Genomic DNA, 25,514 nt, shown 5'->3' with positions numbered 1-25,514 from the left:
ACTAAAAAAATACAATATCACTGACATGATATACATGTACATATATACTGTATTACTCTACATACCGTTGAAATAGTGGTACGCGGATACCTGAGTATCTGGGATTGGGACGGGTCGAAAAAAGTTTGATGGGAGGCGAAACCAAAAGTTTCCGGATTTCGGGACGTGATTTAGGTATAAGCATAAGCGAGCAGTTTAACTTATACCCTGTACTTCGTTAGTGTTTTAACTTCGGATCGACTCGGCAGCCCCAGATTCAACTATGTATACATATACTTCATACATAGGGATAAAAAAGGCAAGTTACATGACTACCACAGTGATTCTACATCTCTGAAGTGGTGGAGATTTGTTAAAAAAAGATGAAATTCAAGATTAGATTTTTTTTTACTTGCATCGTTTTCTATTCATCACGGGACCAAATTTGTCAAAGGAATCATGGATTGCGACTCAACTGTTTTTTCGAAAAATGATGTTAAAGTACCATTGGCTTTTCTATTGACATAATTTACGATATGTTTACATTTTACAGTCAGGTACAAAATAAATAACGTGATATTAATGAGAAAACAGGAAATTATAATATTTCTTAGCACGTAAGATAACCTACCTTAAATAGAATAAAGCAACTAACTTCATGATTTTATGAAATTACTTATTGTACAAAAAACGACCTTTCAAACAAAAGTTGAATGGCATCGAAGAGAGCACAACTTAATGTTATTGGTATGTTTGCAGTTGGACACGTACATGGCAGATGAAGGTCGACTATGTTTTTTAAAAATAGAATTGCATTTCTTTATGCGTTGGCCGATGCATCTAGTTATTTCATATAGAAAAGTATCCAGATATTCATTCCAAAAACCGGTCCAAGATAGATTCATATTTTCTGTTATTTTGTTTAAAAAACACAATTTATTATAATGTTTCTCGAACCAATTGTTTTTTGTTTGAGTAGAATACAATCCTAACAAAAAAAGGTTAACTTTGAATTTCAAGATCTAGATCAATAGTACGGCAACTTTTTTAAATAAATCTCCAGCGATTCAAAGATATCGAATCACGATGTTATGGTTATACCACTTAATTTCCTCGTATCCTGTAATTACTAATTGTAGGAGAAGATTTTATTTTATTTTGGTTTTTTACAATTTGTCCTGAAGGACATTCGGTAAAGTGTTATATCATATTGGTAAAAAAAAAAATAAAATAAAAATAAATGTAGCATGTGGGTAGCTACCCCCAGCGGAGTGCCATCTTCGTGTTTCCTAGGTTATATCTTTTATGAGGTCTATTGGGTGCTTCCTTTTTAGTCATCTTGCGATGTTTGTTGTGTTGTTCGTTTCCGCTGCCAGCTAGTTCGGGTGTGCTTCTATTCTTTCTCTGTATCTTTTTGCGAGTCTGGTAATCTCCTCCTTGACCGTTGGTATTCCTAGGTCTTTCCGTATGTCCTCATTTTTAACGTACCACGGGGCGTTTACCATTGTTCTAAGGATTTTGGCTTGGATTGTTTCTATTTTGTTTATATGGCTCATTGCTGCTGTTCCCCATAGTGGAATTCCGTATGTCCAGATTGGCTTTATGATTATTTTGTATATTTTTAGTTTGTTTTCTGTGCTTAATTTGGATTTTCGGCTTGTTAACCAGTGCATCCGTCTCCTTGCTGTCTGTATTTTGTCTATTATTGATTTGATATGCTGTTTCCATGTGAAATGTGTATCTATGTGAAGTCCAAGGTATTTGACTTGCCTTGTTTGTGTTATTTGCGTGTCGTTCAGGAAGATGTTTTGTGTTATCTGTTTTCTCAGTGTGAATGTGATGTGGTTGCATTTGTGAGGGTTAGCTTTAATTTGTTTGTCTTGCAGCCACTTTTCTATTTTTGTGATATGCTCTTATAGTATTGTGGCTGCTGTTACAGGGTTAGTGTGCCTGACTAGTACGGCTGTGTCGTCCGCGAACGTCAATATTTTTCTATTGGTAGTTGTTGGTATGTTGGTCGTGTATAGTGTGTATAATATGGGTCCTAGGACGCTTCCTTGCGGAACCCCTTCTTTGATGTCTTTGACTTCGGAGTGTGCGTCCTTGATTTTTATTGTGAAGTCTCTGTTGCTTATGTATGATTTTATTATTTGGTATATTTTTTCCGGGAATTGTTTCTCGATTGTTTGAATTAGGCTTTCGTGGTTTATTTTGTCGAATGCTTTCTCTATGTCCATGAATAGGGCTGTACAATATTGTTTGTTTTCTATTGTGTGTATTATTTCGTTGACGAGTCTGTGCATTTGTTCTATGGTGAAGTGTTTGTTTCTGAATCCAAATTGATGGTCTGGTATTAATTTTTCCTTCTCTATTATTGGTTTTAGTCGGGCGTATATTACTTTTTCTAGTATTTTGGAGAGCACGGGAAGTAGTGATATTGGTCTGTAAGATGTTGTTTCGTGTGGGTCTTTGCCTGGTTTGGGTAACATTATGATCTGTGCCTGTTTCCATAATTTAGGATAATATTATATTCTTAGTATTGCATTGAATATTATAGTGATTAGTCGTATCGCTTTTGGAGGGAGGTTTGTCAAGATTTTACCATTGATTAGATCGATTCCTGGTGCTTTGTTGTTTTTTCGATTATGTTTCCAATTTCTTGCGCTGTTTTAGGTATGGTGTATTGCTTGTCAATTGCGGTGCTAGTGGTTAGCGCATCGTCGTCCGTATGGTTATTGTGGTTGCTGTTATTGATGTTGTGTGGTGTAAATGTGTTGCATAGGTGGTTGGAAAATTCTTCGGCTTGCTCTTCGTTGCTTCTTGCCCATGTGTTGTCTGCTTTTCTGATTGCTGGGGCTGGTTTTATTATCTTCTTTATTTTTTTTGTGGCTTTCCATAGTGAATAGTTGTAGTTCTCGTGTGCAGATAGTGACTCTATGAACTTTGTGAATTCGTTGTTGTTGTGCTCTTTTATTTTGTTTTTTATTTCCTTTGCGAGTTTGTTTAGGTGTTTTTTGTTTTCTTTTGTTCTATGTTTTTGCCATTTTGCTTTCGCTTTTCTTTTTTCGAGGATGTCTGATGGGATTTGTTTTGTTTGTATAGTGGTAGTTTCAGGTTTAGTGGTTGCCCGTGCTGCTTCTTGTATAGTTTCTGTAAGTGTCGTTACAGCTTGTTCGATGTGTTCGGGCGTTTTCAATGGGATGTTGCAGTTGATTTTGCTTTCGATTATTTCTTTGAAGGTTTGCCAATTGGTGGATTTGTTGCATAGCGTCTCTGAGTTGTTGTAGAGTATTGGCTTGTTTCTGTATGTTATTATTATGGGTGTATGGTTGGAGCTAAGCTCGAGGCTGGATGCTATATTTATTTTATTTCCATTTAGTCCCTTTGTGACTGCAAAGTCGAGTAGGTCAGGGATTTTGCTCAGGTCTGTCGGCCAGTATGTCGGTCTTCCTGTGGATAATATATTGAGGTTGTTTCTCCTGTTGTGTTTTTCCAGGGTTCTACCTGGAGGTGTAGTGATTCTTGATCCCCATGTTGAGTGCTTTGAGTTGTAGTCTCCTGCTGCGATATACTTGTCGCCTAATTGTTGGAAGTATTCTTCACACATTTGCGCTGTGATTTAGTGTCCCGCTGGTGCATATACTGCTGACAGCTGTAGACGGTTGCTGCTAGTTTGTACGGTAACGGTAGTTGCTTGTATGTGTTCTTTACTAACTTGGCTGTGTAGGTGGTGTTTAATGTCGTTTCTTATTATCACTGCGGTCCCTCCGTGTGCTTTTCCTGAGGGGTGCTTGGTATCGTATATGGTATAGTGCGGTATTTTGATGTAGCTTTTTGTTGTGAAATGCGTTTCTGATACGAGTAGTATGTCTATGTTGTTGTGGTACAGGAATGCTTTGGTTTCAATGGCCCTTTGTTGTAGGCCGTTAGAGTTCCAGGCAGCTATTTTTAGTATGTCCGTTTTTACTTTTTGCTTAGCATGGTTGTTATCAGTTGTATCATAGCTGTAATTTGTAATGATTGCTGTTTGAATGCTTCTTTTAGTTCGCTTATCGTTCTTGTTAACATGTCGGTGCTTTTGATGGATTGCTTTAATAGTTCTTTTATTTCTGTAGCGTCGTTGGTGTTATTGTTGTGGTTTTGGTTGGCTACGGGTGTTACTTCCTTGGTTGCTTGCGCGTAGCTTCGACTGCCAGTGGTGTTGGTATTATTATGGTTGTTGTTCATTACGTGCTGTACTTTTATTGGTGTCTCAGCTTCTGCCCTGTCTTGTTGTGTGTGGTGGTAGTTATATGTCCTGCTTCTAAGCGGCGGAAACAATTTACGTTGGAGTATTTTTCTGGCTGGACAGCCTTTGTAGCTGGCTGGATGGTTTCCGCTGCAGTTGTAGCACTTTACCTCGTTTAGTTTTCCCGTGTATGGGCAGTACGTTGTTAAATGCTTTTCTGCGCATTTGACACACACCGGGTTTCTGTTGCAGTAGTTTTTTGTGTGTCCATATTGCTGGCACCGCATGCATTGAGGTATGTCTTTTTTTTGTCTGGGTGGTTCAACTGTGATTATTGTGTTTAAGATTTGTTTAATGTCATAGATTTCTTTGTTGTTTTTGTTCGGTTCTAGTTCTATTAGGAACAGCGGTAGTGGTTGTTTGGTATCAAATCTTGTTATGTTATTTATTACCCTTATCTGGTGTCCGATTTAATTTAATATCTAATTTAGAAAAAAACAAACTTAATCAAATTTATATTAATAAGTTTAAATCGTTAGAAAATTTCTGAATGAATTGTAAATAATAATATTGCAGGTAATTTAATTTTTGTATAACCAAAAGAAATGTTGTTTTACTAATTATTTTTATTGTTTTTCAAATTTTGCGGATTTATGATAAAATATTCTTTGCGGGTATTTTTTATTATTAAAAATGACGTAAACGGATTTTGTGAATTAAAACAGTTTTTTAAAAAGTAAGAATAATTTAAAAAGTAATGAATAATTATCTCAATTCTGTCCTAGTAAATACAATGCATAGTTACAATATGTTTACATTTTACAGTCAGGTACAAAATAATGTGGAATCAATTTTTACAGATATCTGAAAATTAACAATTTTCGAGATGTTATTTCTCCGTTAAACCAACGATATGATCACTGAAAATAATATTAAAAATAATGTTAAAACATAATATTAAACTAATACGATAATAGTAATGATAATAACTGTTTAGGTCAATAGGTTAAAGGGGATTTATCTTTTCCGAGCTGCAGTGAGACTGGTCTTGGAATATATCGAATGGTTAACCGAGAAGTCTGTAGTTGAAGAAGTCAGTGACGATATTACAATTAATATTCGGAAGGCACAAGAAAAAAAACACGAAAAGAAAGCTCTTACTCTAGAGGTTCAACATTTCTTTTCCTTTATATTTATATATGTAACTAGACTGCGGATGTTTATGAATATAAAATAGTAAGCTTCACATACCAAATTATTCATTCTTAAACTATATGACAACGAAAAGAGATTGTTTCACCATTTATTTTTTTTTTTTTTCTTAGGATTTCGAGGGTTTCTGAAAACATATTGTTTATGCGTATTTTTATTATTAAAATGATGGGTCAAGAAATTTTTGTGAATTAAGCCATAATACAGATATGCAAAATATTTTAGCAATATATTCAATATAAATAATATACCGAGTATTGTATACGTAATAATATCTAGTAATAAATATTTAACAATGTTTTTGTCGTTATTTTAGTCTATGTAGTTTGTGTTATAAAAATGCGAGCACTTTGTTTAAATGTACAGTTGTAAACTGATAACATTTGTATGTAATATATAACGCTTGTCCACTTTATCGACTATTCGTTTTACAAAAAATTTAAGAAAATTTTACGTACGCTTATCTCTTATTCATTCTCTAACAATCTATAAATAGTGCAGGAAAAATCTTTGCTTAACTTCTGCTTCCTCAATTCTATTCTTTGAAAATATGAATTTATATAAACATCCGCAGTTTACTTATAATATGAAATACAATAAAACTAGAAAGTGTCGTTAATCATAATTTATCTAAATAATTTAGATAAAAGTTACACTTTATATTTAAGGATCGTTCTTATTTATTAACGAGGCCAGAAGACCGATCATCGGACGACAGAAAATATATATATGAATTATTTAAAAAGTTTCACGTGTTCAAAAAATATCCTGAACATTTGAGAGAAATTTTAGCGAGGGTATGCTTTTATCAATATTTACGACCTGATCGCGTAATTGTGCGACAAGGTCGCGAAGCTGAAAATCTTTACTTCATTATAAGCGGAGAAGTCAGCGTATCGAAAATAGTTATTGATCGCTGGACTGGTACGTAAAATAAATTTTCCTTTATATAAATCTTCAAATTCTTCGTAAATGAAAATTACAGACGAAAAACAAAATTTTTCGAATTATGTAAAGCAAAACAAAATTTATTTTGTATTTATAGTCGCCCTGTAATATGTTACAAATTTATTTTGTTTTGTAAAGTTACAAATAACTACATAAACTAACAAACGAAGTTTTAGATACAATATCTCTATTCTTTATTGTCGTCTTATTTTGACTTGCACAAAGATTCCTTAAATTTTCTGAGCAGAAGTAGTTGTGTTATAAAAGCGTAAGGAAATGTTATAAATTTTATTTGTGCTTAGGTGATTCGGAAGAGGTTGATATGGGCATTTTGAGTCCTGGCGATATATTCGGTGAAGTCGCATTGTTGCATGAAATACCAAGATCAGCAGCAGTATTTACAAAAAGTATGTATGTATAGTAGAACTACATATCTATTGCTTGCATTTTATTATAAATTTATCTACCATATAATATTGAAAATAATCTTGTATTGTTAAGTTTTAGTATCAAGTCAAGTTAATATTATTATTAAATTGTGAATTATTATGAATTCGTGCAACATTTAAAGATGCAAGAATGTATAGAATGCATATATAGCGGCACTCGACAGTAAACTTTTCAACGGTTTCTGTCCCGTGGCTCGCTATTCTTCGGATAAGATGATTGCCAGATTATCCTCAAAGTATATTTTCAGCTAAGGACCTAAGAACCCGCTATAAATCAATAGGTTCGATATTTAATTGATTCACACAGATTTAGTTTTGTATACTCTGTATTTCACCACCATGTACAGCCATTACAACACACCGGATACTTTCTGATAATTAACGCGTGGCGGACGCGAAAACAAAACAGCGTCGTTAGTAGTCGTACCAATTCTGCATGTAGGAATTAGTGATCATATTAACCTAACATTTATCTCAACACTCCCCCTTGATCATAGTTTCTACAAGACCCATAGTTTTGGTAAAATATTGTGTCTTAATCCTATTTAAATCTTTGGTAAGAATATCTGCAATATTCTCAGAACTTGGCACATAAACATAATCTAAAATAGCCTTAGACACGCAATTCTCAACATAGAAGTAACATAGAAGTAATGGACTTGAACATGTTTAGAACTCACAGTGACTACCTCATCCTTGGACCATGAAATAGCTCTAATATTGTCACAGAAAATTTTGCATGGGCGGGGACAATATGTCAATTGATCGAACTCTTTTAACAGTAAGGATATCCACACAGTCTCCCTTGCTTCCTCCTGCATTGCTACAAATTCTGCTTCACAAGTCGACTGAGATATAATAGGTTGCTTCTTTGACAACCAAGATATTGCACCATTAGCAAGTATGAATACCCAATTCTAGATTTTATATCTACTGAACCCCCCGCAAGATTTGAATCGCAAAGCACTTTCAAAGGTTGCCCTGTCTTTTGGTATACTAGTTTTAAATCTTTGATTTTTAGCAGGTATCTAAAAATATGCTTCACTGCTTTCCAATCAGACACAGTAGGATTTGCACATCTTTGACTTAGCTTACCTATTGCACATACGACATCAGGACGGCTTACGGTAGCGGCATACACTATATGCCCAACAGCTTGTTCATACAACTTATTGTCAAAAGGTTCATCGCACTCAATATCAAAACCAGCTTCATACTCCTTTGCTAGTGGTGTTAACACTCCAGTCTCATGAGTAATATCAAATAGATTCAGCCTTTGGCCTATCTACACAGATTGATCAAACACAACAGTAGTGCTGTTTGGCTTACTCAAATAGATGGACAAGAATTGAGTATCAGTACCCAGCACCCTAACATTTAATTTTTCCTTAATACTAGCCTTGAACATACCAATCGCAGTCTATGTTCCAAACGCAAGAATGTCATCCACATACACCGCGACAATTAGATTTTGGATACATTCACATACACACATGAATCACTCAGACATGGTTTCAGATTCATACTCTTCAGAATAGTATTACTATGTATGAACCACATTCTTCCAGCTTGCTTCAGTCCATACAGGCTCTTTTTAAGTTTACATACATATTGAGTTCTGTCCTTTCTCAGGATTTCAAAAAATTCAGGTTGCTCCATGTGTATGTCCTCATCCAAAGGACTGTTGAGGTATGCACACTCTACATCAATGTGTTCATAGTTCCACTCATTCTCAGCACACAGAGCAAATAAAATTCTCAGGGTCCTACGTTTTGCAATTGGGCTGAAGGTCTTCAAATAGTCTACCCCAGGTTTTTGCCAGAATCCCCAAGCTAAAAGCCCAGCTATATATCTATCAGAATCCCTTTTGACGACAAGGACCCATTTACAGTCAATGACATTTTTATCCAATGGTCTTAACACCATGTCCCACACATCTTTATTCACGAGATTGTCCAACTACTTCAACATTGCCTCTGCCCACTTTTGAGCATCGAGTCCCCTCAGGGCTTCGTGCACATTAACAGACACAAATAAACTTTGAGTTTTACAAACCGTTGCAACATGAGCACAACTGTTACAACTCTTTAGCTTATGTAGTCTTGCTGACCTTCTAGGCACAATCAGTACACTTACAGCTTCCTCCTGATTATTTTCATTAATTAAATTATTCATGAAAAATCACTTTCCCCCTCATCATTTTCACCATCATTTTGGACCTCAATATCAATTAGCTCAATTCCCTTTTCAGATTCAAAATCTTCCACATTCCATACCCAATCAAAGAATTTCTTCTTGATATTACTCGTGATCACACCAACACCCCTGCAGGGAAACACATTTTCTTCGAACCGAACATGACAAGACATCTTCTTAGTCCTTGGTAGATAGATCCTGTAACCCTTGACTTGTCGGTCGTAACCTACAAAAATCCCCTCATCTGCCTACTATCATATTTCTTTCCGCTTGGGTTTATCAGGTACCAAACTTTACATACAACTCCAATGGATTTTTATCCTTGACAGCAGCGGATGGGCATAAGTTTCTAATGTCACACGCAGTGTTTATAGCTTTTCCCCACAGATAATCAGGGAGCCGTGACTGGATGAGAAAACAACTAAACATTTCAACCAGGGTCCTATTGGATCGTTCTGAAACGCCATTTTGCTCAGGGTTCCTAGGGGCGGTCTTCCTATACAGAATACCTTTCTCCTTCAGGTAGTTCTCAAAATTGATCCCTGTGTACTCACCGCCATTGTCAGTTTGGAGGGTGCTTATCTTGGACTGATGCAGTGCCTCCACTTCCATCTCATATTCTTTGAAACACCTGAATACTTCGCTCTTTCCATTGATGAAACGAGAGAAATCATCAATAAAAGTTACAAAGTAGTTACCTCCATCTAACGATTTGCACTGAGCTCTGCCACTGACATCATTGTGGACGATCTCCAAAGGGCGTTGACATATGTGATGAGCTGTCCTCGAGAATGGCAGTTTTGTCATTTTTCCCTTCACGTAAACTCCACACAGTTCATCATGTTTCTTGGAATCTTCCCTCACGCTTCTTATAGGAATTTTCCTCATTGTATTTCCATGTAGTGACCTAACCTCTCATGCCACGATACAGTACTCCTATATGCCTTTGCCTCAATGACTTCAATGTCTTCGTCACTGTGGCTAGGCCCCTCTTGATCGTTTTCCACAAAGACATTTGCGACGTGCCTTTCATTGGGGATTGTCTCCAAGTAGTACACATCGTCTCTTACTTTGGAATGCAACACAACGTCGCCATCATCATGCGTTCCAATAGTCTCATCCCTTGTACACACGGTGGTAACACCCTTCTTTGCCAACTGTCTGATTGAGATTAGATTTACATCTAACTCAGGCACCCACAGAGCATTCGACAAAGATAGGGTCTAACCATCACAGGACTCAGTCATTTTTACAGTGATCGTTCCCTTCCCCTTAACTTCCAGACGTCCCTTATTACTCCTGATATGTCCGGTCGCAGGTGTGAAATCCACGATGCCTGTCCGGAGTCATATGATTTGAAACGCCTGAGTCACGGTAACTGATCTTCCCCCTTTCAACAACAAACTGATGGATGATAAGGCCAATGTCGATATAAATCCCTTGAACCTTGGTTTGTCTTCTGATCCCCTCTTCTTCTTGTTATTCTCCTGTTTCTTCTTCTTCTCGGAGTTCTTCTCCTCTCTATCTCCTTTCTCCCCTTGACACTGGCCCCATTTTTCACATTTGTAACATTTCTGGTCATGTGTGTCTCTGTTCTTCGGCTTCGCGCCATCTTTATTTCGTTACGCCACCTTGGGCTTCCATTGTCTCCTGGTCGCCATTGCACTGCCTTGCTCGGACGACTCCGCAGCTCCGTCGATCCTTCTCTCTTTGAGTAGAAGGTAGGACTTCACCGCCCTCGAGGTCAGATCCTTATCAATCTTCGTTACTCTGAAGTACGTCGAGTAATTTGAATCTGTCGTGAGGCCAGCCAAAAGGAAACACGCCACGATATGATCTTCAATTTTTATACCGGCTTTGGATAACTTGTCACACAGGGTTTGAATCCTCCTACAGTACGCGGAGATATCCATGCTAGGGGTCTTCTCGATAGTGCCCAGTTCCCGCATGCATAAAACAATGTCCATCGATGTTGATCTCCCATGAATATCTTCCAGTGTCTTCCAGTACTCCTTCGCTATTTTTAGAGCGCTGATGTCCGTAAGATATTCGGGGCGATCATGCCGGAAAATGTAAGCACCTGCTTTGTTATCCATTTCAACATACTCGGGTATTAGCCTTTCTGCTGGCGTTAAACCAGGATCCACCGCATCTCAAGAACCCAAGAAAACCATCGTAGTTTCCGTCATCGTCTTCCAATAGTCATAGTTGTCCTTATTGAGGATCGGGTTCATGTCTTTGTCCACATCATTCATCTTCTCCTGGTCAACCATGGCGTGGTCTCTTTTCGGATAATTACAGAAACCAAAAATACTCAACAAATAAATACCTTCACTGTCGTTGTTTACTGCCCTGGGCCCATAACCTGTTATTGAATAGATTTTGGAGTTTGGTATTTATTGATTCACTCAGATTTAGTTTTTACGTTCTGTATTTCACCACCAAGTACGACCATGTGAACACACCGGATATACTTAGATAATTAACACGTGGTCGACGCCTAAGACAAAGGAGCGTCGTAAGAAGTCGTACCAACTTAGCATGTAGGAACTAGTGATCATACCAACTTAATATTTTCCTCAATACAACTGCAGATAGTTAGGTAGCGGACAATGAACTTTGATTTTGATGAATGAGACTAAAGTTGCTAACTCGTCGATAACTATTTGCTCGAGAATGAGGTAGTTACTATGCCTTTATGCGCCCCCTCCCCTCTACTGTCTGTTTCCGTAGCCACAGCATTTTCTAACTGCGTCGCGTTGACACCGAAAAATAGCAATTTCTCCTCCTTTCGTAGCAGGCTATTCTGCCTCCCCGAACAGTAGCACGTATGTGACGTAGTATTTTTGTCTATTTCCCCTTAAAGTTAGATAAAATTAGAGTTTGTACGAGGATTAAGGAGCTAAATTTGATAAACCTCTAACTTTAAGCGGTATATACTGGATGTACTGCTGAAATCAGTGAAAATTTATCGCCAGTTTTTAACAACTGATATACAGAAATATATAAGGTTTCATTAAAAAATAAATTACGAAAATATTTAAACCTCGAAAAATGTGACCATGAAGAAAGAATGTTTCGCAACATAATAAGCTGTCCTCTCGAGTCAAACAAATCGTTCCTTAAGCATTTTTTTGTGTTACTAAAAGTAACGCAGATATATTGCTTTATAACAAAGTAACCGAGGTTGTAAAAATATGCAAAATATACAAAAATATTATATGTAAGAAACATAATCTTGTTTTGCTTATAGCCGCAGTAGATTTGATTCGCATTCCTCGCTTAGAATTCGATGACGTTTTGCGGTCTCCTTTAAAAAGAGAGTGGGACATATTGCAGGATGCGTTAGTACATTTCAATTATTTTAAATGTTGGGATGAAGAAACAATACGAGAATGTTGTATTCTCAGTAAATTAAAGGATTTTCAACCTGATGAGGTATAAAATTACATTACATAAAATAATACTCATAATATTAATATCACAGAAAAACAAAAATTAAATATTCTTACATTTGTTATATTACATTAGTAACTAAAGACTTTATAAATGCTCGCGATGGGACAATGCTAATACAACAACGAAATTTTGTATTTCGTTCTTTCGTAATAAAGATTTCATTATCGCACTAGTGAGATTTTTCTGATTGAAACGAGGCCAAATACGATATTATTATAAAATTTAATTATGTTAATGTGGTTTTTAGTTCTTTCTTCATTCATAAGATAATTCAAACATCGAAGATATATCTTTTTCTTTATGATAGTTTCTGCAAATTTTTCGTTAAATACTATTGAAGCGGAATAAGTGTAAATGTAATGACAAAATAATTATTTAAGGTTTTGCTAGGTGACGGTAAAGGAATGGTGAATCATGTCCATTTTCTATTAGAAGGTGAATGTCGTCTGATAGAACACATGATTGTTCGTAAAACACATTCTGTTTATGGAACTCAATACGAATTATACGATCCTGAAAAGAATAATGCAAAGAAGGAACCCAGATTATTAAAGAGCTTAGAAATGGCTACAAAGATGGACGAATTAGAATACGAATATGAAACTACCAAAGTATGCTTTATATACTTGTAATGCCTAATAATAGTGATAAATGTAATTTGCAATAATATACAGGGAATAGGACTAAATTTTGTATTTTTTATTTTATTCTTATTTTATTTACTTGTATTTTAGTTCTAGAGCCTACTATAAGAAGACTGTTAAAGACTCAATTCCTGTCAAAACATTTTTTTCTTACAGCAGACAATTTATCAGTACTTCGCATTTGTAGATTAAAATCGGATTTCTGTATAATGTAATAATATATGTACAATAATACCGAATGTATTTCATACTATAACTTTTCACCTAATTTTAAAGGCAAGTGACATGGACGAGGATATCGACGGAAGTCGAGATCTCATAGATTATGCACAACTCTTACTATCATCGAAAGCAACTGATAGGAGAATGGATTTTGAACGTTCAAGCGTCATTACAACTACATTATTAGATGTTGTAAGTACGACATCGGCAAATACTATTATATCTTCATATTATTTAAGACAAAGAATGCAGGAAAGGAAGTTGAATATAAGTACAGTCAGTTACAAAAATCTACATTCGTACGTTCTTTATATATAACGTATTATAACAAAATGGTACCTCTACGAATGGTAGCTTTTTTGGTATATTAAAACACAATTTAACTACTTTTATCTTCTTTATTAAGAAAAAGAAAGTGAAAAGATATAAAATACTAGAAGTAAAATATGTTAGCATTGGAAAATTCATGGTTTTGCCATTTCTAATGTAATTTTATCTCAAAATTTTTATAAATTTTGTTTTGATTTTTTAATTCCTTTTTAGAAATTTAGTAATTTCATTGATATGTAAGTACCGTGACTGACTGTAAATAGAAAATTTATAAATTGGACATTGATCTTGACAACATATAAATTTACAGATGAATGAATGGCAAAAAATTACGGATGTAGCAGAAATGTTAATGAGAGAACCTTCATCAACCTCTCAGCAACGTTATCCGACTGACGTACGTACAATATTTATGCAAATTTGTACGTTTAACAGGGGTGCGTGTTTCGGCTTAGGTAATATTTTACTAAATTTATTTTTCTAAGAATTTTTTTAACAAAAATTATTTCTATAATAAAATATTGTTACCTATGAATTAGGAGAAAATATGGTTAATCGAAGAATAGTAGCTACTTCATCCGTAAGATGTTTTTTGGTTCCGCGGTATTGGTTGAGAATTCATAATCGTGCAAATATTTGGGAACGCGTAAAGTTGTTCTTGGATTCCAAATTTCCTACTGAGGGGCAATTATTTGAAAAATTCGTAACAAATCGCAGGTATGTCATTTCTCGTTATTAAATGCAAATATTTATATTATATATTTATATATTTTATATTTAAGAAAAATTTATAGATGCAAGGGCTTTAACTTCTTCAAATTGCATTCCTAAAAATATAAATTTGCATAAAAATCCACTGTCTGCTTATTATTATATAGTTTATTTATTCGTTTCTTTACCAGGATTATCTTCTATATTGTATTCCTTTATATTTATTTCCTACATCGAAAATTTTAGAAATAAGTATAGCTTTGTTAATTCTGAAATTTCAAATACGTATCAGATGTCGTTTTAGGCAGTAGAACTTTAATTGCACATAGTACCATCTAAATATCGTATATTTAATCAAAGTAATTTCCATATCATTCAATATATTTTTTCAACGACTATTTTGATATTTGATATTTTAATTGTTATAATTTCTTCAGTCATACATTCCTTTAGAATAATTTATGCATTAAAATATTACTTAGGTGAAATTGGGAATGTCTTTAACTTTCCCCAAATGCTAAATTTATATTTCTATAAATCTTATGGCACCTTTTTCAAATTTAAATGGATAGAAAGAATTACATAAGTGTTCTGATTATATATATATATATATATATATATATATGTCGGGTTGGCGTTAAGGGCGTTTAATGAATCTCCACCAGTGTTGTTCATGGTTGTCGCACAGATGTTTATTACACAAATATGGCTGATACGAGATTGACAAGCGGACGCGGTAACTGGACGCTAATGACAATGGCCCTAGGTTCGATATAGCGAATCCACGGTCCACGGGATAACGAATATACTTTGCTTCAAAATCTAAGTCGGACTCGACTTACTACTCGTGATACAAGGATCGTTTGATTGACTCTTTGTTAAGATGGAGATTATTCCGATAGTACTAGCACACTAGGCGTTTAGCTAATGAGATTGCCAGAAAAAGGAATGACTTTCCGTCACGACGACGCTGCAGAGGAAAACTATGATGGGGTGTGCCTAAGGGCACGAGATCATCGGATTCGTCAAAGAAAGCCTCCACTCGGAGGGTGAGGGAAATAGACGTTGCTGTTAATTGGTCATTTTCTATGTTGGCGGTTAGAAAAGGATGCTAGCCGCCCTAGAGAGAGAGTTCCTAGCAGGCAACGTCGTACGTGACCAAATCAGGTTTCCCATATCTTCCCGCAATAGGTGACAGATTTACAGGCTGATAGAATAAAGACTGTTTGTCAATCTGAAGGACTTTAGTTAACTAAGTCCTAAGATTTGTAACGGTTCCTCAGGTTATCTGAACATAAACTGTAAACGATGCATCGGCATCTGGCGATCATCTGGCCCAAAGAATGGGGTCTGTGTGTGGCGAGCTGCGGGGCTGTTGGAATGTCTTATTGTCAAGTGTCTGTACTGCCAATTCTTTAAAGGAAAGCTATGTTACTTTATATCTCTGTTAGGTGGAATGTTTATCCCGTGACCGTGGCTACGCTCGGCGACCGGTTGTCGCCTCGAGCCTAAATTCATTGTCTCAAGTTTCGAATGACTGTTTTTTTTTTTTTATATGACCTTTTTTTTTTTTTTATTTTATTTTGGTTATTTTACAATTTGTCCTTGCAGACATTTGGTAAAGTGTTATATCTTGTTGGTGAAGAAAAAAAAGAATATAAATAAAAAATAATATAGCATGTGGGCGGCTACCCCCAGCGGGGTACCATCTTCGTTTTTTTCTAAGTTATATCTTTTATGAGGTCTATTGGGTGTTTCCTTTTTAGTCTTCTTGCGATGTTTGTTGTGTTGCACGTTTCAGCTGCCAGCTGGTTCGGGTGTGCTTCTATTCTTTCTCTGTATCTTGTTGCGAATCTGGTAATCTCCTCCTTGACCGTTGGTATTCCGAGGTCTTTCCTTATGTCCTCGTTTCTAACGTACCACGGGGCGTTTACCATTGTTCTAAGGATTTTGGCTTGGATTGTTTCTATTTTGTTTATATGGCTCATTGCTGCTGTTCCCCATAGTGGAATTCCGTATGTCCAGATTGGCTTTATGATTATTTTGTATATTTTTAGTTTGTTTTCTGTGCTTAATTTGGATTTTCGGCTTGTTAACCAGTGCATCCGTCTCCTTGCTGTCTGTATTTTGTCTATTATTGATTTGATATGCTGTTTCCATGTGAAATGTGTATCTATGTGAAGTCCAAGGTATTTGACTTGCCTTGTTTGTGTTATTTGCGTGTCGTTCAGGAAGATGTTTTGTGTTATCTGTTTTCTCAGTGTGAATGTGATGTGGTTGCATTTGTGAGGGTTAGCTTTAATTTGTTTGTCTTGCAGCCACTTTTCTATTTTTGTGATATGCTCTTATAGTATTGTGGCTGCTGTTACAGGGTTAGTGTGCCTGACTAGTACGGCTGTGTCGTCCGCGAACGTCAATATTTTTCTATTGGTAGTTGTTGGTATGTTGGTCGTGTATAGTGTGTATAATATGGGTCCTAGGACGCTTCCTTGCGGAACCCCTTCTTTGATGTCTTTGACTTCGGAGTGTGCGTCCTTGATTTTTATTGTGAAGTCTCTGTTGCTTATGTATGATTTTATTATTTGGTATATTTTTTCCGGGAATTGTTTCTCGATTGTTTGAATTAGGCTTTCGTGGTTTATTTTGTCGAATGCTTTCTCTATGTCCATGAATAGGGCTGTACAATATTGTTTGTTTTCTATCGTGTGTATTATTTCGTTGACGAGTCTGTGCATTTGTTCTATGGTGAAGTGTTTGTTTCTGAATCCAAATTGATGGTCTGGTATTAATTCTTCCTTCTCTATTATTGGTTTTAGTCGGGCGTATATTACTTTTTCTAGTATTTTGGAGAGCACGGGAAGTAGTGATATTGGTCTGTAAGATGTTGTTTCGTGTGGGTCTTTGCCTGGTTTGGGTAACATTATGATCTGTGCCTGTTTCCATAATTTAGGATAATATTATATTCTTAGTATTGCATTGAATATTATAGTGATTAGTCGTATCGCTTTTGGAGGGAGGTTTGTCAAGATTTTACCATTGATTAGATCGATTCCTGGTGCTTTGTTGTTTTTTCGATTATGTTTCCAATTTCTTGCGCTGTTTTAGGTATGGTGTATTGCTTGTCAATTGCGGTGCTAGTGGTTAGCGCATCGTCGTCCGTATGGTTATTGTGGTTGCTGTTATTGATGTTGTGTGGTGTAAATGTGTTGCATAGGTGGTTGGAAAATTCTTCGGCTTGCTCTTCGTTGCTTCTTGCCCATGTGTTGTCTGCTTTTCTGATTGCTGGGGCTGGTTTTATTATCTTCTTTATTTTTTTTGTGGCTTTCCATAGTGAATAGTTGTAGTTCTCGTGTGCAGATAGTGACTCTATGAACTTTGTGAATTCGTTGTTGTTGTGCTCTTTTATTTTGTTTTTTATTTCCTTTGCGAGTTTGTTTAGGTGTTTTTTGTTTTCTTTTGTTCTATGTTTTTGCCATTTTGCTTTCGCTTTTCTTTTTTCGAGGATGTCTGATGGGATTTGTTTTGTTTGTATAGTGGTAGTTTCAGGTTTAGTGGTGGCCCGTGCTGCTTCTTGTATAGTTTCTGTAAGTGTCGTTACAGCTTGTTCGATGTGTTCGGGCGTTTTCAATGGGATGTTGCAGTTGATTTTGCTTTCGATTATTTCTTTGAAGGTTTGCCAATTGGTGGATTTGTTGCATAGCGTCTCTGAGTTGTTGTAGAGTATTGGCTTGTTTCTGTATGTTATTATTATGGGTGTATGGTTGGAGCTAAGCTCGAGGCTGGATGCTATATTTATTTTATTTCCATTTAGTCCCTTTGTGACTGCAAAGTCGAGTAGGTCAGGGATTTTGCTCAGGTCTGTCGGCCAGTATGTCGGTCTTCCTGTGGATAATATATTGAGGTTGTTTCTCCTGTTGTGTTTTTCCAGGGTTCTACCTGGAGGTGTAGTGATTCTTGATCCCCATGTTGTGTGCTTTGAGTTGTAGTCTCCTGCTGCGATAAACTTGTCGCCTAGTTGTTGGAAGTATTCTTCACACATTTGCGCTGTGATTTAGTGTCCCGCTGGTGCATATACTGCTGACAGCTGTAGACGGTTGCTGCTAGTTTGTACGGTAACGGTAGTTGCTTGTATGTGTTCTTTACTAACTTGGCTGTGTAGGTGGTGTTTAATGTCGTTTCTTATTATCACTGCGGTTCCTCCGTGTGCTTTTCCTGAGGGGTGCTTGGTATCGTATATGGTATAGTGCGGTATTTTTGTGTAGCTTTTTGTTGTGAAATGCGTCTCTGATACGAGTAGTATGTCTATGTTGTTGTGGTATAGGAATGCTTTGGTTTCAATGGCCCTTTGTTGTAGGCCGTTAGAGTTCCAGGCAGCTATTTTTAGTATGTCCGTTTTTACTTTTTGCTTAGCATGGATGTTATCAGTTGTATCATAGCTGTGATTTGTAATGATTGCTGTTTGAATGCTTCGTTTAGTTCGCTTATCGTTCATGTTAACATGTCGGTGCTTTTGATGGATTGTTTTAATAGTTCTTTTATTTCTGTAGCGTCGTTGGTGTTATTGTTGTGGTTTTGGTTTGCTACGAGTGTTACTTCCTTGGTTGCTTGCGCGTAGCTTCGACTGGCAGTGGTATTGATATTGTTGTGGTTGTTGTTCATTACGTATTGTACTTTTATTGGTGTCTCAGCTTCTGCCCTGTCTTGTTGTGTGTGGTGGTAGTTATATGTCCTGCTTCTAAGCGGCGGAAACAATTTACGTTGGAGTATTTTTCTGGCTGGACAGCCTTTGTAGCTGGCTGGATGGTTTCCGCTGCAGTTGTAGCACTTTACCTCGTTTAGTTTTCCCGTGTATGGGCAGTACGTTGTTAAATGCTTTTCTGCGCATTTGACACACACCGGGTTTCTGTTGCAGTAGTTTTTTGTGTGTCCATATTGTTGGCACCGCATGCATTGAGGTATGTCTTTTTTTTTGTCAGGGTGGTTTAACTATGATTATTGTGTTTAAGATTTGTTTAATATCATAGATTTCTTTGTTGTTTTTGTTCGGTTCTAGTTCTATTAGGAACAGCGGTAGTGGTTGTTTGGTATCAAATCTTGTTATGTTATTTATTACCCTTACCTGGTGTCCGATTTTGGCTAGTTCGTCACATATGTTGCTTGTGTTTGGCTTTGGGTGTAGCCCTCTGATAACTGCTTTATAGCTTTTGTCAGTTTTGAGCTGGTAGGTGTGGTACCCGGCTTTTTTTTCTTTTAGCACTTTTACCACTTTTCTGTAGGTTTCTGGGGCGTTGGTTTGCACTTTTACCTGGTCCAGTTTTAATTGTTTTATTGAGTAGTTTTCTTTGCCTGCCGTATTGTTTAGCAGTTCGAGGAGGGGGCCTATTACTTGCGCATCGATGTATATTGGTGGTGGTTTGGCGTTGTGTTTTGGTTTTTCAGTTGTTTCTGGTTCCTTCTATTGTGGTAGTATGCTGAAGGGGTTTTGTAGTGGGATTTCTTGGAGCCACTGCTTACTTTCTGTTTCTGCAGCCCTCCTAGTATTTGCGTTTGTTGTAATTTTTCTTCTTTTGCTGGGAGTTACGACCTTCCAGCTTCCGTCTTGTTGTGCCATTTCGTTGTTGTTGGCGTTTGTATCGTCGCTCATTCGAGTGATTTCCATTTCGGTTTCTGTAGATTCTTGGATTTCCGTATTTTTGTGTACGGCATATGTTTCTCCGTTGCTTGATATCCTGAGCGGTGGCACTCATTGCATTTTTGTTTTCCCTGTTTTTCGCACTTTCGGGAACACTTTCTCTCCATGTCCTGTTTCGAGGGAGAGACCTCTCCGGGCACCCGGCACGTCTGCACTCTTCGGCAGTCAAAAGGGAACTCCTCGAATCACTGTGCCTGGGTTATTTCGTAAATGCTACAGTATTGAGGCTTTTCCAAATAATTCCAACGGGGGGGCCCGGTGTCCTTTCATCTCCGACATATATATATGTATATATATCCTTAATGTTAAAATATATGTGTGTTATAGTAAATTTCTCTATCTTTAATATGGTTGATTATTAATTAACGATAGGACAATATTTAGCGAATAATATTGGCGCGTCAAATTCAATCTTCAAAGAAACGACGTTTCATATGCATCAATTTAATACATATAGGATGTTCTGTAATTGGTAATATAATTAAAAGAATATAACAAATTCAGTAAAAAAAAACGCAGAATACAATTTTTTCATACGAAGCTTTGTTTTTTAATTAACTTTAAATATTTGACTGATAATCTGATTTCTCTTAACCCAAAAACGAACGCATATAGTTTCATGAAATACGTTTCAATCTAATAGTTTGTAAATTTCTAATACACACATATATATGTCGATATATATGTCGAAGACGAAAGGACATCGGGGCCTTTTCTTCGGAATCCTTGGGAATACCCCAATACTTTAGCCTAGAATCTTATCATAAGCTGTACTTAAGTAATTGTTTATGATTTAATCTGATTATGTTTGTCCGAGATTTGTGACAATGAGCTTGGATTCGAAGTGACACAACCAATTGCAAAACGTAGCTGCGGTCACGTTATGAACGTTTTTACCTAACAGAGGTATGGACTAATTATACTTTTTTTTTTTTTATTTGGTAGACAATTTACAATCAATTCTCATTGAAAATTATAAGTAAATTATTTTAGCATAGTACTGTGACTTGGATTATAAGAGTCTATAGTATATTTGATTCTAGTTGAATTTAATGCTTCAATCTAAAGGGTATTGTCTTTTCAGTTTGCGGATCTGATCCGTCGTGTCCAATAATTGGGTAACTAATGGGTTTTGGTGGTAGTTAACTCTTATATTATATCTGTTTTTGAACTTAATTATTTCTTCTTTGACTGTGGATACATTAAGATCGCAGTGAATTGTTTCGTTGGTAACATACCAAGGTGCATCTATTAAGGATCTTGGAGTTTTTGATTGGTATCGTTGGACAATTTCTATGTTGCAGTTGCTCGCTGTTCCCCATAGTTGGATCCCAAAGGTTCAAACAGGTTTTAATATGGATTTGTATAGCATTATTTTACTCTGCATGTTTAAGTTGGAGCGTATGCCAATGAGCCACTAGAATTTTTGTAATTTTGTTTTCAGTTCTTTGGATTTACCTACGATGTGCCGTTTCCATGTCCTACTTCTGTCCAGAATCATGCCCTGATATCTGACTGTATCTTTGTTTGGAATTAAAATATTATTTATGGTCACCTGTGGGCAGGGAGGTCCCTTTTGATTGCCGAAGGGTGCAGACGTGCCAGGTAACCGGAGAGGTCTCTCCGTCCCGGTGTGTCGCCACAGCGGTTCCCGGGCACCCCTCGGTCGCAATAGGGACGGTCATCGTGGAGGTTTTAGTCAGTTGGAGTCCGACACTACCATGCCGCTCTTCCCCCTAGAAGCGGCGGGTGTCCGTGAGGATTTCCTCCACGAAAAAAAAAAAAAAAAAAAAAAAAATAGTGTAAATGGTGAACAGCAGAGGTCCAAGGACACTGCCTTAGAGTATGCTAGTTTCTATTGGGAATGTTGCGGCTTCCATAAGTCCTTCATCCCACACTTTGTCAAACGCCTGCTGAATGTCCAGGAATACCGCAGAGCGGTTTTATGGGAAGCTCCTTGGTAGCTTTGTCACTTATCTGATCATGTTCCGATGCTTTCCTGAAATTTAGACGACGGATTCATTCAACATCCCAGTGGAAAGGCCCATGGCGGCACCGGAATTATCATCAAGACCAGCATAAAACACTATGGGATTCCATCATTCCAGAAGGACTATCTCCAAGCCACAAACGTAGCGATAGAAGATTGGCATGGTCCAATCACAGCATTAGCAGTATATTGTTCTCCTAGACATTCTATTTCTACGGAAAACTTCGATAAATTCTTCGAAGACCTGGGCAATAGATTCATAGCTGGAGGAGATTATAACGCTAAACATACGCAATAGGGCAGCAGACTTACCACAGTAAGAGACAAAAATCTTTTGAAATCCATAAACGCCAACAGACTTAACTACCTCAGTACAAACGAACCCACTTACTGGCCCACTGACACTAACAAACTACTTGACCTATTAGACTTCTTCATAACTAAAAAAATATCTCCAACATACATCTAAATCAACTCTTCTGTGGAACTCTCTTCAGATCATTCACCTATCATAGCAACAATGAACTCAACAATTATCCAAAACCAACCTAATGGCTTTGTTCATAAGCAACTCACAAACTGGCAGCTCTTTAGAGAAGTATTCAATCATTCAATATCAACCTCAATATCCCTAAAAACAAACGAAGATGTAGAAGCAGCCACGGATAATTAAACACCAGCATAATAAACGCGATCCGTTCTTGCACCCCTACTAAGTCTTTCGTCAATGAACATGAATATCCCCATTACATAATAATAAAAATCGCAGAAAAACGCAGACTTAGAAGAGTATGACAGCTGACTCCAACTACCTTCTAGCTTTCGTCTTGTTTTGATAGTTTGTTGTTGGTTGTGTTTCTGTCGTCGCTCATCTGAGTGACATCCATTTCGTCCTCTGTGCACTCCTGGACCTCCATGCCCCTGTGTATGGCGTATGTTTCGCCGTTGTTTGATATCCTGAGAGGTGGCACTCGTTGCATTTCCCCGTTTTCGCCGCTTTTCACACTTTCGTGGGCACTATTTTTCTTTTCCACTTTCGGCTTCGACGGAGAGACCTCTCCGGTTACCTGGCACGTCTGCACCCTTCGGCAATCAAAAGGGACCTCCCTGCCCACGGGTGACCATAAATAATATTTTAATTCCAAACAAAGATACAGTCAGATATCTGGGCATGATACTGGACAGAAGTATGACATGGAAACGGCACATCGTAGGTAAATCCAAAGAACTGAAAACAAAACTTAAAAAAATTCTACTGGCTCATTGGCATACGCTCCAACTTAAACATGCAGAGTAAAATAATGCTATACAAATCCATATTAAAACCTGTTTGAACCTATGGTATCCAACTATGGGGAACAGCGAGCAACTCCAACATAGAAATTGTCCAATGATACCAATCAAAAACTCCAAGATCCTTAATAGATGCACCTTGGTATGTTACCAACGAAACAATTCATTGCGATCTTAATGTATCCACAGTCAAAGAAGAAATAATTAAGTTCAGAAACAGATATAATATAAGAGTTAACTACCACCAAAACCCATTAGTTACCTAATTATTGGACACGACGGATCAGATCCGCAAACTGAAAAGACAATACCCTTTAAATTGAAGCATTAAATTCAACTAGAATCAAATATACTATAGACTCTTATAATCCAAGTTACAGTACCATGCTAAAATAATTTACTTATAATTTTCAATGAGGCTTGAATGTAAAAAGTCTACCAAATAAAAAAAAAAGAACGTACGATCTCATCAGCGAGTTACACAGCGTCTTTACGATCAGTGAATACTTACGTTTTAACAAGTAGTTGGTTGAGTAATACTTGTACTGTGGACAAGTAAGTTGAGTTCGACTTAGACTTTGGAAGAAAGTACATTTCCTACCCCGTTGACCGTGGATTCGTTATCGAACCTAAGATCATTGTCATTAGTATCTCAAGTGTCCAATCAGCGCTGTCAATTCTGTAATACTCACACTTGTACTAATCAACATTACCTCGATTGTATAACAACGATGGCTAATTCAAGTGAAGATTCGTTACACGTCCCTAACCCTAATGAGAACTCGACATATATATTTTGGGTTACCATTAGGGTCAGGGGTGAGTAACGAATCTTTCTTTGGATTAGACATTGTTGTTATGCAAGAGCGAAGGTATTTATTAGCACAATTATGTTTATGACAGAATTTGACAAGTAACCGTGGTAATTAGATACTCGGGATGTGAAAGGCAATGATCGTAGACTTAATAACGAATCCACGGTCAACGGGATAACAAATGTGATTTCTTCCACAGTCTAAGTTGAACTCAACTTACTGATTCGCGATTCGGGTGTGACTCAACGTACTTGTCCACAGTACAAATAAAACTTATCTGACTGAATCTCAATCCAAGTGGAACTGCCCTTATATATTCCTCTCCGTATCTCTCTGTACCCCTCGGGGCAATCTATTTAATTACTCCATACCTCTGTTAGGTACACGTCCCTCCCGTGACCGTGATTATGTTCAGCGATCCGTTATGTCACTTCGAGCCCAAGTCCAATGTCATAAATTTCGGGCACCAATACTCGGATTAAATCATAAACAACCATTTTTTAGTTTTATTATTTAAGTACAGCTATAATAAAAAGTCTGGACTAAAGTATTGGGGATCTTCCCGAACATTCCAAAGGAAAGGCCCCGATATCCTTTCTAATTCAATTCAATTCAATTCAATTCAATTCAATTCTAATGATTCTATATATATAACAATACACAGCAATACACAGCAATACACACACACACACACACGTGTATTGCTGAATCATTAGAATTGATTTTAAAAGAAAACATAACATATATTTGCTAAGCTTTAATTATAATAATATATTTTCACGTATTCCAGGTGGCTAGAGTACAAGAAGACTTTAATTGAAGATATAGGTAGAAAAGGTCGACGTATTCATAGCAATGTATCAATACATGATGTTCCTTATGCGATTAGGATTGCCAACGACATAGGCATGGAAATGTAGTCCTACGATTTTTTAATAAAAAGATTGCGGATATTTACGTGTTTTACTATCTAAGAAAGACATATGACATCTATAATATAAAATATACACACATAATATATATCAGTTTCCTTTTGACTGCCGAAGAGTGCAGACGTGCCGGGTGCCCGGAGAGGTTTCTCCCGCGAAACCGGACATGGAGAGAAAGTGTTCCCGAAAGCGCGAAAAACAGGGAAAACAAAAAAATGCAACGAGTGCCACCGCTCAGGATATCAAACAACCGCGAAACATACGCCATATACAAAACCATGGAAGTTCAAGAATGCACAGAAACCGAAATGGAAATCACCCAAATGAGCGACGATACAAACGCCAACAACAACGAAATGACACAACATGACGGAAGCTGGAAGGTCGTAACTCCCAGCAAAAGAAGAAAACTAACAA

The 25,514-nt window shown here is 36.9% G+C and overlaps 1 protein-coding gene across 1 annotated transcript in view; it reads left to right on the top strand.

Annotated features, from left to right (window-relative positions):
- The window catches only part of LOC132909706 (uncharacterized), a 38,630-nt gene extending 13,449 nt beyond the window's left edge, over positions 1-25,181 (top strand). Inside the window, exons 2-10 of the mRNA XM_060964669.1 lie at positions 5,205-5,375; positions 6,088-6,343; positions 6,670-6,774; positions 12,266-12,450; positions 12,852-13,082; positions 13,392-13,529; positions 13,978-14,122; positions 14,207-14,384; positions 24,959-25,181. Of these exons, the coding sequence (XP_060820652.1) occupies positions 5,205-5,375; positions 6,088-6,343; positions 6,670-6,774; positions 12,266-12,450; positions 12,852-13,082; positions 13,392-13,529; positions 13,978-14,122; positions 14,207-14,384; positions 24,959-25,088 (1,539 nt within the window). The 3' untranslated portion in view covers positions 25,089-25,181. The remainder of the gene's footprint in view (positions 1-5,204; positions 5,376-6,087; positions 6,344-6,669; positions 6,775-12,265; positions 12,451-12,851; positions 13,083-13,391; positions 13,530-13,977; positions 14,123-14,206; positions 14,385-24,958) is intronic.
- The last annotated feature ends 333 nt before the right edge of the window (positions 25,182-25,514 follow it).

The sequence above is a fragment of the Bombus pascuorum genome, chromosome 8 (genome assembly GCF_905332965.1).
Source record: "Bombus pascuorum chromosome 8, iyBomPasc1.1, whole genome shotgun sequence".
Classification (NCBI taxonomy): domain Eukaryota; kingdom Metazoa; phylum Arthropoda; class Insecta; order Hymenoptera; family Apidae; genus Bombus; species Bombus pascuorum.
The sequence above is the reverse complement of the archived record's forward strand: the minus strand, read 5'-3'. Positions and strand labels throughout refer to the sequence as shown.